Source organism: Colobus angolensis, unplaced genomic scaffold, assembly GCF_000951035.1.
Source record: "Colobus angolensis palliatus isolate OR3802 unplaced genomic scaffold, Cang.pa_1.0 Scaffold28, whole genome shotgun sequence".
NCBI lineage: Eukaryota > Metazoa > Chordata > Mammalia > Primates > Cercopithecidae > Colobus > Colobus angolensis.
The window spans coordinates 6314020-6327967 of NW_012116043.1; the positions used below are offsets into that span (position 1 = coordinate 6314020).

The 13948-nt window shown below is 46.9% G+C and overlaps 2 protein-coding genes across 3 annotated transcripts in view; both read right to left on the reverse strand.

The window, feature by feature from the left end:
- Window positions 1–7586, reverse strand: part of WDR66 (WD repeat domain 66) — an 80885-nt gene extending 73299 nt beyond the window's left edge. Inside the window, exons 1-2 of the mRNA XM_011948591.1 lie at window positions 7203–7586; window positions 5187–5555 (exon numbers count right to left, since the gene is read on the reverse strand). Of these exons, the coding sequence (XP_011803981.1) occupies window positions 5187–5555; window positions 7203–7586 (753 nt within the window). The remainder of the gene's footprint in view (window positions 1–5186; window positions 5556–7202) is intronic.
- Window positions 7587–10698: 3112 nt separating this feature from the next.
- PSMD9 (proteasome (prosome, macropain) 26S subunit, non-ATPase, 9) overlaps window positions 10699–13948 on the reverse strand; it is a 41530-nt gene continuing 38280 nt past the window's right edge. Inside the window, exons 3-4 of one of the 2 annotated variants that reach the window (XM_011948502.1) lie at window positions 12612–12700; window positions 10699–12272 (exon numbers count right to left, since the gene is read on the reverse strand). In XM_011948502.1, the coding sequence (XP_011803892.1) occupies window positions 12245–12272; window positions 12612–12700 (117 nt within the window). In that variant the 3' untranslated portion in view covers window positions 10699–12244. The remainder of the gene's footprint in view (window positions 12273–12611; window positions 12701–13948) is intronic. The other variant, XM_011948501.1, reaches the window with a different exon arrangement.

Sequence of the window (13948 nt, forward strand, 5' to 3'; positions counted from 1 at the left end):
CTGCAACCTCCACCTCCTGGGTTCAAGCGATTCTCCTGCCTCAGCCTCCTGAGTAGCTGGGACTACAGGCGCGCACCACCATGTCCAGTTAAATTTTGTATTTTTAGTGGAGACGGGTTTCACCATGTTGGCCAGGATGGTCTCGATCTCTTGATCTTACGATCCGCCTGCCTTTGTCTCCCAAAGTGCTGGGATTACAGGCGTGAGCCACTGCTTCCGGCCTTCAATTTTTCTATAAACCTAAAACTGCTTAAAAATAAAATCTAGGCAGGGTGCAGTGGCTCGTGTCTGTAATCCCAGAACTTTGGGAGGTCGAGGTGAGTGGACTGCTTGATCCCAGGAGTTCAAGACCAGCCTGGGCAACATACTGAAACCCCATCTCTAAAAAAATACAAAAATTAACCATGCATGGTGGTGTGCATCTGTAATCCCATCTACTCAGGAGGCTGAAGCAGGAGGACTGACTGAGCCTAGGAGTTGGAGGCTGCTCACCTAGGAGGTGAGATCATAATGCTGCACTCCAGCCTGAGCAACAGAGCAAGACCCTGTCTCAAAAAAAAAAAAAAAAAAAAAAATCTATTTAAAAAAATTAACTAGGGCCAAATAATCAAATGCAGTAGAATGCTGAAAGTGATGCGTTGCTAAGAACCAGTGAATTAAATTGGAATATAGAAACAAAATCTGGTAAGTTTCCTTTCTTATCTTTGAACAATACTTATAAAATTAAATTATTTCTCCCCAAGACAGACATAGCAGGTAATGTGACCAATTTCTCTCTCCTACATTCTTAATTCCCCATCCCCTTCTGTTTCCATCTGCTCATTCCCTATAATTTATATTTATATTTAGATCTCTTATTGTGTGGGTGTGAGTGGTAGAATTATGGAATCATAATTGTCTCAAGCTGCAACTTCTAGGAACAGAATTATTTAATATTTGGCTGTTTCTTAAAAGCTGATTTATTCAAATGAAATTGTTCTTTTGGAAACTTGCTAATCCTAAAAGGATCATCTTTCTGGAAATCTATTTTGCCATTTAACAAATTAGTTACAAAAAGAAAACATTCCTAAAAGGACTCCTGTCTTGAGCCACAATAGCCCTTCCCGGGTCACCACAAGGCTGACTTCACTTAGTGGTAACAGAACAACCCCACTCAAGCAGCGTTCACAATTACAGAAATCAAATAGTATTAATCATCGTGTTTTGCAGCAGTTTTAACATGCATGACAGACGATTATGGAGACAGTCACCACTTACATCAATCTTTTTCTAAAACATATTAATCTGGAAAACAAAACTTTGCTGTCAAAACCAGATTTCACTGTATTTGATATTCATAGGATTCCTGCTCACAAAAACATGATTGCCTTGTTTCCTGGCTGGAGGTGGGATCCACAGTCATGTCTATTTACCATGAACACTGGGAGCTAGTACAGGCCTTAGGACTAAGGAGGGGACCCCAAAGGAAAAGGAGAATGCTGCGGACACAGGAGAGATGGAGGAGCATGTTCACTATAGGACCTTGTGACAGCAAGAAATCAGAAGCAACGTAAGTGGCCACAGAGAGGGGAACAGTTACATTTAAAAAGAGGAAGTGGGCTGGGCACGGTGGCTCACGCCTGTAATTCCAACACTTTGGGAGGCTGAGGTGGGTGGATCACCTGAGGTCAGGAGCTCGAGACCAGCCTGGCCTACATGGCGAAATCCTGTGTCTACAAAAATACAAAAGTTAACTGGACATGGTAGTGCGTGCCTGTAATCCCAGCTACACGAGAGACTGAGGCAGGAGAATCACTTGAACCCAGGGAGGCAAAGGATGCAGTGATCCAAGATAGCACCACTGCACTCCAGCCTGGGAGACAGAGCGAGACTCCATCTCAAAAAGAGAAAAACAAAAAGAGGAAGTAGAGATACACGCACTGATACAAGAAACCTTCCAAGACATATTAAGTGGAAAAATATTTTGTAGAAATGCAACATTATCTCACTGGTTAAAAAAAAAAAACAAAAAACAAGCAACACAAAAACTAAATGTGAGCCATGTGAACATGCACACAGGCATGGGCACACAGATAACATGTTGTACGTGCCCAGAAAAAGGTCAGGAGAGGAGCAGTCACAGCCAACTGCGGCAGGAGTTACATAAGGAAATGAGATTGGGGTGGGGGTGTGTGTAGGAAGAAGAATCTTTGCCTTCAAACATATATAAGTTGTCTGAATTTTTTATAAATAGTTTTTGTTTGTTTGTTTGTTTGAGACAGAATCTCACTCTATTACCCAGGTTGGAGTGCAATGGAGCAATCTTGGCTCACTTCAACTTCTGCCTTCCTAGGTTCAAGCGATTCTCCTGGCTCAGCCTCCCAAGTAGCTGGGAATACAGGCATGCGCCACCACGCCTGGCTAATTTTGTATTTTTAGTAGAGATGGGGTTTCACCATGTTGGTCAGGTTGGTCTTGAACTCCTGACCTCAGGTGATCCACCCACCTCAGCCTCCCAAAGTGCTGGATTACACGTGTGAGCCTCCACACCCAGCCAACACTGAATAGTTTTAACAAAAAGAAAAAATAGAGGCCAGGTATGGTAGCTCACACCTATAACCTCAACACTTTGGGAGGCCAAGGCAGGAGGATTGCTTGAGCTTAGGAGTTCAAGACCAACCTGAGAGACGTAGTGAGACTCCATCTCTAAAAAAGATTTCTAAAATTAGCTGGGTGTGGGCTGGGCGCAGTGGCTCATGCCTGTAATCCCAGCACTTTGGGAGGCCGAGGCGGGCGGATCACGAGGACAGGAGATCGAGACCATCCTGGCTAACACGGTAAAACCCCATCTCATCTCTACTAAATATACAACAACAACAAAAAATTAGCCAGGCGTGGTGGCAGGCGCCTGTAGTCCCAGCTACTTGGGAGGCTGAGGCAGGAGAATGGCGTGAATCTGGGAGGTGGAGTTTGCAGTGAGCCAAGATCATGCCACTGCACTCCAGCCTGGGCGACAGAGCAAGACTCCATCTCAAAAAAGAAAAATTAGCTGGGTGTGGTAATACACGCCTGTAGTCCCAGATACTTGGGAGGCTGAGGTGGTAAGATCCAATGAACCCAGGAGGTGGAGGTTGCAGTGAAGCATGATCATACCACTGCACTCCAGTCTGGGTGACAGAGTGAGAGCCTGTCTCAAAATAAAGAAAAACAAAAACAATAAAGGAGAAAGAAAGAAAGAAAAGGAAAGTGAAGGAAAAAGAAAGAAGAAAGAAGATACTTGCAATAAGCTAAAGAAATTTCAGGAGGCTGAAGTAGGAGGATTGAGTTCTAGCCCAGCCTGGGCAACACAGCAGGGCTCTGTCCCTTAAAAAAGGCTGGGTGTGGTGGCTCATGCCTGTAATCCCAGCACTTTGGGAGGCCAAGGCGGGCGGATCACGTGGTCAGATCGAGACCATCCTGGCTAACACAGTGAAACCCCATCTCCACTAAAAAAAAAAAAAAAAAAAAAAAAATTAACGGGGTGCGGTGGCACATGCTTGTAATCCCAGCTACTCGGGAGGCTGACGCAGGAGAATCACTTGAACCCTGGAGGCAGAGGTTGCAGTGCTCCGAGATCACGCCACTGCACTCCAGACTGGGTGACAGAGCAAGACTCTGTCTCCAAAAAAATAAACAAATAAAATAAATAAACAACTAAAAAGCTAAAATAATTTGCAAAGGGAGACCGTCTAGAAAAATTTTGGTTCTGCAGTGAGACCAAGGCTAAGCAAGACCCAAAACTTGGGGAGTGGCTCTTGCCAGGTCCAGATAGCTGGGCCCCTGACACGAAGAATACACCTTCTCCTTAGAGATTTACCTGGTTGATGTTTGCTGGCTAAACAAGACAAGAGTCTTTGTGGGCCCTAAAGCTCAATTATTCTTCCTCTCAGACTGAACAGTTGCAAGCTATGGGAGAGAGGCTGTCACACTAGGCTCAAATGAAGCCAATCTGCAGAAAGGAGGTTTTCGGTTGTCTGCATTTCCCTCCAGACATCTTGCCACCGTCATCGTCATTGCCACACAGTTGCAGACACTTACTGAATATTCACTATGTCTTAGGAACTACATTAAGTATTTGATATCCATTCAATCACTTCCACATCTTCCAAAGGCATGAATCTACAGGAAGGATGAATCCTAGGAAACAATTTTCAGAAAGTAGCAGATGGAGGAAGAAGGAAAAAACTCCTCCTTTTCCTTCTCTTGGTAAATGATAATATTTTTACTCCTCACAGATGGTGCCTCCCTGGAATATCTTCAGTAGTGGCAAAGGCAGATTCCTCTGGACTGCCTGGGCCTTTTCACGCAGCTTTCACTCCTCCATTACCTTCCCCTCTGGGACCCTCTTGGAATGGATAGTTTGGGGGGCATGGAAAGATATCAAGGCAGAAGAGGTGAGGCAGAAAGGGGAAGGGGTGGAACTTGTGGCATGAAGGAGGAATTTTACAATGTGAGAGAGAAAAAGGAGAGGAGACAGGAGGGGAGGAGAGAAAAGGGAAAGGAGAGGGGAGGGGAAGAAGAGGGAGAGGAAACGAGAAGGAAAGGGGGAGGAGGAAGCTGGGGAGAGGGCCGGAATGGAGTTTGAATCTCCCACATGAAATAGCACCCTATGCAACAGACAAACTATGTCTGGAATTTCCTGCCTGCTGAGCAACACCATTGAACCCAGATGCAGCTCTCAAGCTCACATTCAGTCACACATGTTCCAGTCGGAGCTCTTAACGGAACTTTAAGAGACACAAGTCTAGGCCAGGCGCGGTGCCTCATGCCTGTAATCCCAGCACTTTTGAGAGGCCGAAGCAGGTGGATCACCTGAGGTTAGGAGTTCAAGACCAGTCTGGCCAACATGACGAGACCCCATCTCTACTAAAAATACAAAATTAGCCAGGCTTGGTGGCTCATGCCTGTAATCCCAGCTACTTGGGAGGCTGAGGCACAAGAATCACTTGAACCTGGGAGGCGGAGGCTGCAGTGAGCCAAGATAGTGCCATTGCACTCCTGCCTGGGCGACAGAGCAAGACTCTGTCTAAAAAAAAAAAAGACACAAGTCTATTATTAGTTTAAAAAGTATCCTTCTGGTGGTATTCTTTTTCCCCCACATGCATAAAATTCCCCCATTGCACAACACTCTCAAAGCGCTGGGGGAGATTCAAAAGCATTCCACTTACCAAGGGATACACCGGGGCACGTTCATCCCTTTCGAACAGAATGTCCTCTGTGGTGCTGGACACCAGTGACTCCCTGGAGATCCCTGCTTCAGACTGGATGTCGGATACTCTACTTTCTTGTCCCTCCTCTCTGTTTTCTGGCTCCAAGTCCCTTCTTTCTCGTCCCAGTTCATCTTGGAGCATCCGGTCGGTTTTCTCCTCAAGCTCTCCTGAGGGCTGCCTTTCAGGGGAACTAATCTGTTGTTCCACAGGACTGATTTGATCCAAATCAAGAAATTCAAGTTGTGTGCTCAGGCCTCCTAAAAGCTCATCTGTTTCTGCATCCTCCAATTGTAAGGAAGGCTTTGACTTGCTACCTCTTTGGGTTTTCTTTAAAAAGAAATACAAGATCATGATTCCACATGCAGTATGTGCTGCTACACTCACCATTTATTCTCCTTTTCTATTCCCAGTCAGCCAGTCTCAGTGTTAGCCTCAGCTAGGAATTATGAAATGTTTTTGAAAAGAGGCTGGAACATTTTGTACTTAAAAAACAAAACAAGATGGGGTGCAATGGCTCATGCTTGTAATCCCAACACTTTGGGAGGCCAAGAGGGGAGGATCACTTGAGCCCAGGAGTTCAGGACCAGCCTGGGCAACATAGTGATATCTTATCTCTACCCAAAATGAACAAAATTAGCTGAATGTGGGGGTGCATGCCTGTAGTCCCAGCTACCCGGGAGGCTGAGGTAGGAGGATCGCTTGAGCCTGGGAGGTCGAGGCTGCTTGTGAAAGATCATGCCACTATACTCCAGCCTAGGTGACAAAGTGAGACCCCAGGAAGGAAGGAGGGACAAGAGGAGAGAAGGGAGAGGAAGAGGAGGGGAGGGGAGGGAGAAAAGGAAAAGAAAAGAGAAAAAATAAAAAGAAAAAAGAAAAGAATAGAACAGAACAGGACAAACACGGTGTGTTCCAGTTTATTCTTGGCCTACCAGCAGACCCACAATGGCAAAATCATTCTTCTAAGTGGCACTAGTGGTCTCCAAAAGGCTGACTAGTTACAGAGAGTGACCTATTCTTAGGCCACAGCTAAGTTCTCCTACTGGGAGCAGTCTGTGGGAAGCCTACACTCTTATTATCATACTGACTCCATTCTAAGGCGAGCACCTCAGCTGTGGCACACACCTTCCCCAGGAAACTTTCCCTGGCCATCCTCCAAACTGGGTTAAGAGGCCCTGTTTCATCTCCTGTGCATCTTTCAGTCACTGCACTCATGGGTCTGCCTCCCTACACACCTTAGAGCTCCTTAAAAGAATGGATTGTGGCCGGGCACGGGGGCTCCTAGCACTTTGGGAGGCCGAAGCTGGTGGATCACCTGAGGTCAGGAGTTTGAGACCAGCCTGGCCGACATGAGTGAAACTCTGTCTCTACTAAATATACAAAAAATCTGCCAGGCGTGGTGGCAGACGCCTGTAATCTCAGCTACGCAAGAGACTAAGGCAGGAGAATCACTTGAACCCAGGAGGCAGAGGTTGCAGTGAGCCGAGATCGCACCATTGCACTCCAGCCTGGGCAACAAGAGTGAAACTCTGTCTCAAAAAAAAAAAAAAAAAAAGGAATGGATTGTGGCCGGGCATGGTGGCGTGTGCCTGTAATCCTAGCACTTTGGGAGGCCAAGGTGGGCAGATCATTTGAGGTCACATGTTTGAGACCAGTCTGGCCAACATGGTAAGACCGAAATCCCATCTCTACTGAAAATACAAAAAATTAGCTGGGCATGGTGGCGGATGCCTGTGATCTTAGCTACTCAGGAGACTGAGGCAGGAGAATAGCTTCAACCCAGGAGGCAGAGGTTGCAGTGAGCCGAGATTGCGCCACCGTACTCCAGCCTGGGCGACAGAGTGAGGCTCCGTCTCAAAAAAAAAAAAGGAATGGATTGTATCTTACTTGGTTTTGTGTTCCCATAGTCTGGCCTATACTAAGCATTCAATTAATGATTCTGAATGAATTGATGATTGAATGAAGATGACTACTTACTGGGAAAATTCCTGATGTGATTGACTGGGAATCGGTAATCTGTGTCTCCAAACGGCTCATGGACTCTGTGACTTCTTGGGGCTCCACTGTGGTTTCTTCCTGTATTCCTGAAGCCTCCTTCTCCTGGGCTTCTCCAGCAACTTCCTCAGTTTCTTCCATGACAATCTTTTTGTCCTCCTTCCCCTCCTCCTCCTTCTCCCCTTCCTCCTCACCCGTTTTCCTCTCCTCCTCCTGAGCCTCTCTCCATACTAATGTGTTATCTTTTGATTCCTGTTGTAGATTTTCTACTTCTTTATAATTTGGATTAGGTTCCTCCTCTTCTTTCATTTCTGTTTCTCCATTTTCTCCTGTTGCTTCTCGGGGAGCTTCTTCTGCATCTGACATTCTTCTCTGTAGAGTTTCCTCTAGAGAGATTTTGACCATAATAACCAGTCAGCCCTCGGCTTCCTATTTCCATCTCCTAGTGCACTAGCCTATTGATGAAATGTGAACAAATGGCTCTGGTCCCTTTCCACAGGATGAAAAGATTGTCATGTTTCTGACCAGGCACGGTGGCTCACGACTGTAATCCCAGCACTTTGGGAGGCCAAGGCAGATGGATCACCTGAGGTCATGAGTTTGAGACCAGCCTGGCCAACATGATGAAACGCTATTTCTACTAAAAACACAAAAATTAGCTGGGTGCGGTGGTGAGTGTCTGTAATAGCTACTCGGGAGGCTGAGACAGGAGAACTGCTTGAACCTAGGAGGTGGAGGTTGACGTGAGGCAAGATCACGCCACTGCACTCCAGCCTGGGTGACAAGAGCAAACTTCTATCTCAAAAATAAAAATAAAAAAAGAATGTCATATTTATGGCCAGGCGCAGTGGCTCACACCTGTAATCCCAACACTTTGGGAGGCTGAGGCAGGAGGATCACTTGAGGTCAAGAGATTGAGACCAGCCTGGCCAACAGAGTGAAACCCCATCTCTACTAAAAATACAAAAAGTTAGCCAGGTGTGGTGGTGGTGCCTGTAATCCGAGCTACTCAGAAGGCTGAGGCAGGAGAATTGCTTTAACCCGGGAGGCGGAGGTTGCAGTGAGCCAAGATCATGCCACTGCACTCCAGCCTGGGCAACAGAGTGAGACCCTCTCTCAAAAAAAAAAAAAGTCACATTTATGGGAAATCTTTTTTTTTTTTTGAGACAGAGTTTTGCTCTTACTGCCCAGGCTAGAGTGCAGTGGCATGATTTTGGCTCACTGCAACTTCCGCCTCCAGGGTTCAAGCGATTCTCCTGCCTCAGCCTCCTGAGTAGCTGGGATTACAGGCATCTGCCACCACACCCAGCTGATTTTTGTATTTTTTCAGTAGAGACAGGGTTTCACCATGTTGGCCAGGCTGGTCTTAAACTCCTGACCTCAAGTGATCCGCCCGCCTCAGCTTCCCAAAGTGCTGGGATTACAGGCGTGAGCCACCACGCGCGGCTGGGAAATCTTAAAGTATATGTATTTGTGGCCCAGATCTTAAAAATATTGATCCAGGGCCTGTCAACTTTCTAGGAATAAACACCTTGTAGTCTTTTTACCCATTTAAAATATATTCATATTCCCACAGGCAGCGAAATGCATAACCCACATATTAGCAACAATTCTAGAAACAGGAATAGGAGAAGAAGCAGGGTAGCCTAGTGGTTAAAAGCAAGGGCCTTGCTGTCAGCTTGTCCTAGCATTGAATCCCATTTCCCCCATGTACTTGTTCTGTGACCTTGGGCAAGTCACTTTATCCCTCAGAGTCTACATTTTCTCATGGGCAAAATAAAAAGAATCATCCTAAATTCTAGGGTTGTTGTAGAGAACAGATAACATATAAAATGCTGAACACAATTCTGGCACATACAGCTTGAAAAAGTGGTAGCAACTGTTATTATTCGAGAGAAAAGCAACCCTAACGACCCTAACATGCAAAGAAATGAACAGTTTGAAAGCCTTCTGACCTATTCTCTCATTTATTCCTTACAACAAACAAGAGTTTGAACTAGGAAAACAATTAGGATGGATACTTTATCCGTAAAGAGTTGGACCCAGAACAAAAAAAAAATCCCCACATTTTCGGTGACATTAGAATAAAAGAACTCAACTCTTTGAAAATAAAGTCCCAAAGAGCACAGGGTAGTAAAGGTATTTCTATTTCTTAATTTCTTTCTGGGCACTAAAATGTATCAGATCCTCAAATTCATCTCTGGTAAAAAAAATACAATAAAATAAATAATGAACGAATAAATTAGTCTGAGGCTCTGAGAGGTGAAGTGACTTATTCAAGATGACACCGCTAGTAAGAAAGAGATCTCTCTGGCACTTGGTTTCTCCAGCTGAGAAATTACTGCTCTGATTCCTGTCTAGGGCTCTGACCACCGAGCCTCTTCTGACTGAGCCCAACTTCGCCGGAGCACCTGGACGGCCGGGTTGGAGCCGCAGGGGTTTGGGGCAGAGGTGCCAGGTGCGTGGCTCTGCAGGGGAATTAAAGCCCAGGTGCGGCCTCTGCCTCTAACTCAGGTCTCCCTGGGGCCGCCCCAGGCCCCACAAGGGCAGGTCCGGTGAGCGCCCCACAAGGGGCGCCAGACCCCGCCAGGCCAGGGCCCCCTCGCCAGGGCCGCGTGGCCTCCGTCCCGGACTTACAGAGAGCACCCACCCCGGTCTTCAAAAGGCCGGAGTCGTCCCACCGCCTGGACCCCTCAGCCACCTCCCAGGCGTCTTTCCAGCGGCAGCCACCTTCTCCACCAGCTCCCTAGTTCTGGTTGCCACCCAAGCTCCGTCCCCATGGCAACCGCCGCCGCCGCCGGAAGCCACAGGCCCTAAGGACAGGCGGGGCGGTGGTCACGTGCCCAGGAAGCGGTGACGAGCGTGGCCGACGCGCCCCCTGCCGGTCACTGACGGCGCAGGCTTTCCTCGCTTTTCTCTCCTTCCTGCGCTCGCGCGATCCCCACCTTTTCACATGGTCCCGTCCTCTGAGAAGCTGCAGCAGCCAATACTGCCAATTTTTACTTTCCACAACCTTGGCATGATGGAGTGGAGAAGTATGAACTCGGATACAATTCTCTTTTCCAAAAGCAAACTGAATTTCCAGGTCTCATGGATGCAGCACACAACTGTCCCGCCCGCCTCCTCACCGGGCACCGCGTATAGCAGACAATTCCAGCTGGTTGAGGGCAGATATGACACAGGGTGCACCAGCTTGCAGTTCTCAGCACAAGGCGTTTCTGCAAAACCAGTCTGGCTAAACCTATTAGGATCATTCCACGTCAAAGTGGCTCTCCACTAACATCTCATGGAAGACGGCAACAGGTGGCCACATGGGTTTCCACTGGGAGCCCTGCGGGAAACCAGCCAGAGCCACTGAGGCAGAAGGCTGTCTGCTGCTGTCATTTTAGGAGAATGTGAATAATTCTCCCCGCCCACAATGCCACGCCCCAGTGATGGTAATTTGATTAATAGGCATACATCTCAAAATAAAAAAGGATAAACTGAGGCAAGCTGTTTTATTATAGTCAGAAACTTTATAAAATAGAGACTGGAAAATACTTGGAATTAGAACATGCAATTTAAACAGCAAACACTGGTAAACACAGCATGTCTGTGGCTACCAGAGTGGAATACGCGTGGCTGTTGAGTCAAATAGAGTTTGAGGGAATTCGCCCAATGGGAGGGCTTTGGAATTGAGTGTGAGAACCTGTGGCTGGAAGCACACAGCAATACTGATCCCATCAAGGCGAGCTGGTGTCTGTATCCAACCACACCAAAACCAGTCCCAAGGAATACAGGGCTTGCTTGGGAGAACTGCCAAAACAGAAAGTGGTGTGCAAGAACTGGGGAAATGAACGCTGATACCATGGAGAGGAGAAAATAATTCAGAGCATCGGCAGGAATAGCTGAGACCCAATTTACCATCTTAAAAGAGACAAAAAATAAAAGGGAGGAAGAATAAGCATTTTCAAGAGGTCTGATCTCCTCATTCCTATCCACACCTCAGCGGTTTACAAAATAGCGCTGATCTCAAGGCACAGCCAGGAGGCTCAATTATAAAAAGTCGAACTAGCAGTGGGCTGGGTGCAGTGGCTCATGCCTGTGATCCCAGCACTTTAGGAGGCCAAGGCAGGAGGACTGCTCGAGCCCAGGACTTCGAGACCAACCTAGTCAACACAAGGAGACCCTCTCTCTACAAAAAATAAATTAGCTATGCATGGTGGTGCACGCTTGTGGTCCCAGATACTTGGGTGGCCGAGGCAGTGCCCAGAGGGTCAAGGCTTCAGTGAACCTTTATCACAACACTGCACTCCAGTCTGGGTGACAAAGCAAGACCTTTTCTCCAAAAAACAAAAATGGAGGGGTTCTTATTACCGAATTGAAAGGAGCTTGCTGCCCTCTGGTGGGTTCCTAAAGAGAAAGCTGACACGACACCACACTGGGCCACCTGGGGAACCTCCAGGCTTTTCCTGTTCTCCAAAGGGAGCTACTATGGCCCTAGCGGCCCAGCTGCTGAGGAAGCATGGAACTACTTAGCAATTTCCGTATCCACAGCAGCAAGGCCTCAGTGCAAAGAAATATGTTGGTCAAAGTCGGACTTCACAATTGCTAGCTTGTTTTGCCCAACTTTCTATGAAGCTCTTCTGACCCCTTCTGAGCTTTGGTTTGAGAGGGTCATAAGAAATTCAGCTGGGGTGACAACAGGGTCATATCAGCACTGTAAAACTCTTTATTAAAAATCATCATCATCACACCAGTACCTGCCGGAATAACTTCCGCCCACTTGCCCACAGTTCCTATTTAGGGAATTCCCATTCAGGGCCGTGGCCTAATTTGCAAAAGAGGCCAAGCATAAGTTTTTAAGAATGCCTTAATCCAGGGAGATTACACTCGTGGGCCACAGCACTGCCACCACCCAGAAGTTCAGGCTACAAGCCTCTTCCAGATCCTTATGCTTCAGGGAGAGAAGACAAGGAGGACATCCCTAGACCCAAGTCCAGAGCAAGGGAAGATGCTTTCCTGTTATTGTTCCCCAGGGAGAATCATCTTTGCAGAGGAATTATGTTGCACCTGGAAGAAAGAAGGAAAGGAATGGCGTAAGTTTGGAGGCTCCCTTCAGGAAGGTCAGAGGCTGAGCCCTTCTGACCTTTTCACCAATGTTCTTTCATTCTTTTAAATCAAATGCCCAGTGCATGAATGAACTGGAGAGACTCCCAGGAGAGACACTGGGGCTCCCTCTGCTTCTAGAGCTGTAGTCTCGTTCCTACCACGAGGATTTATCTGCAGTTTCCAAGCAAGCTGGGGATTCCCATTATTCCCCAATGTCTCCCCAGCCTTCCCCTCCAGCTTCATGTTTAACAAACACTCAAATGATGCCCCAGTGAGAATGAACAGAAACAGACACTTTACCCCAGCAGTCCTTTTCCTGCCCAGCGTGTTGGCACAAGTCTAAGCTGGTGTTTCTCCCCGCTGCGGATCACCGTCACACTCAGGGGCTTCTGAAAAGAAAATAAGCTCGTTTTGTGTTCAGCCTTGTTAGTACTCAGAGTTACAGGCTAAAATGCTGAGATCCCATTTTTTGCCTATCAAATTGGTAAAGATTTTCATTTTCAGCATAATCCTGTGGTTGGCGAGAAGGTGGGGAACATGGCACTGCGCTCTCAGGGCAGCCAGGGTGCTGACCTTAGTACCATCTTCCTCAGAAAATACGTGTCCCCCCACCAACAATTTTTAAAAGGTACGTCCAAGGTACACAGTACACAATTACAAGATGACATACAAATGAAGTGTTCATTCCAGGGCTGTGTAGAAATCCAAAAACTGATAACATCAGAAATGTCCAGCAATAGGTATTGTTCAAATACAGTACAGAGAATGAAGGGTTTTAGTCAAAACAAAACAAAAACCCCACCAAAGTATGAACCTATTTGATAGCATTTTCTTTTCTTTCTTTCTTTCTTTCTTTTTTGAGACAGAATCTCACTCTGTCACCCAGGTTGGAGTGCAGTGGCGCAATCTTGGCTCACTGCAACCTCTGCTTCCCAGGTTCTAGCAATTCTCGTGCCTCAGCCTCCCGAGTAGCTGGGACTACAGGCGCCTGCCACCACACCTGGCTAATTTTTATATTTTTAGTAGAGACAAGGTTTCACTATGTTTGGCCAGGATGGTCTCAGAACTCCTGATCTCAGGTGATCCGCCCGCCTTGGCCTCCCAAAGTGCTGGGATTACAGGCGTGAGCCACCGCACCCAGCCGATATTTTCTAAAAGGACACCTGTGTTCCTCTAGCATGCGAAGTTTTCTGGAAGAACATGGAAAAACTTGTTAAGAGTGGTTACATCCAGAAAGGATTAGTCCTTTGGAATAAAAGGAAGATGTTTACTTTTATATATTTCTATATCATTAATTTTTTAACCATGAGTATGTATTGCTTTATTTTTCTGAGATAGAGTCTTGCTCTGTTGCCCAGGCTGGAGAGTAGTGGTGCAATCTCAGCTCACCACAACCTCAGCCTCCCAGGTTCAAGCGATTCTCATGCCTCAGCCTCCTGAGTAGCTGGGACTACAGGCATGCAGCATCATGCTCAGCTAATTTTTTATGTATACTTAGTAGAGACAGGGTTTTGCCATATTGGCCAGCCTGGTCTCAAACTCCTGGGCTCAAGTGGTCTGCCCACTTCAGCATCCCAAAGTGCTGGGATTTTGGGCGTGTGCCACCATACCTAGCATGTATTACTTTTTTTTTTTTT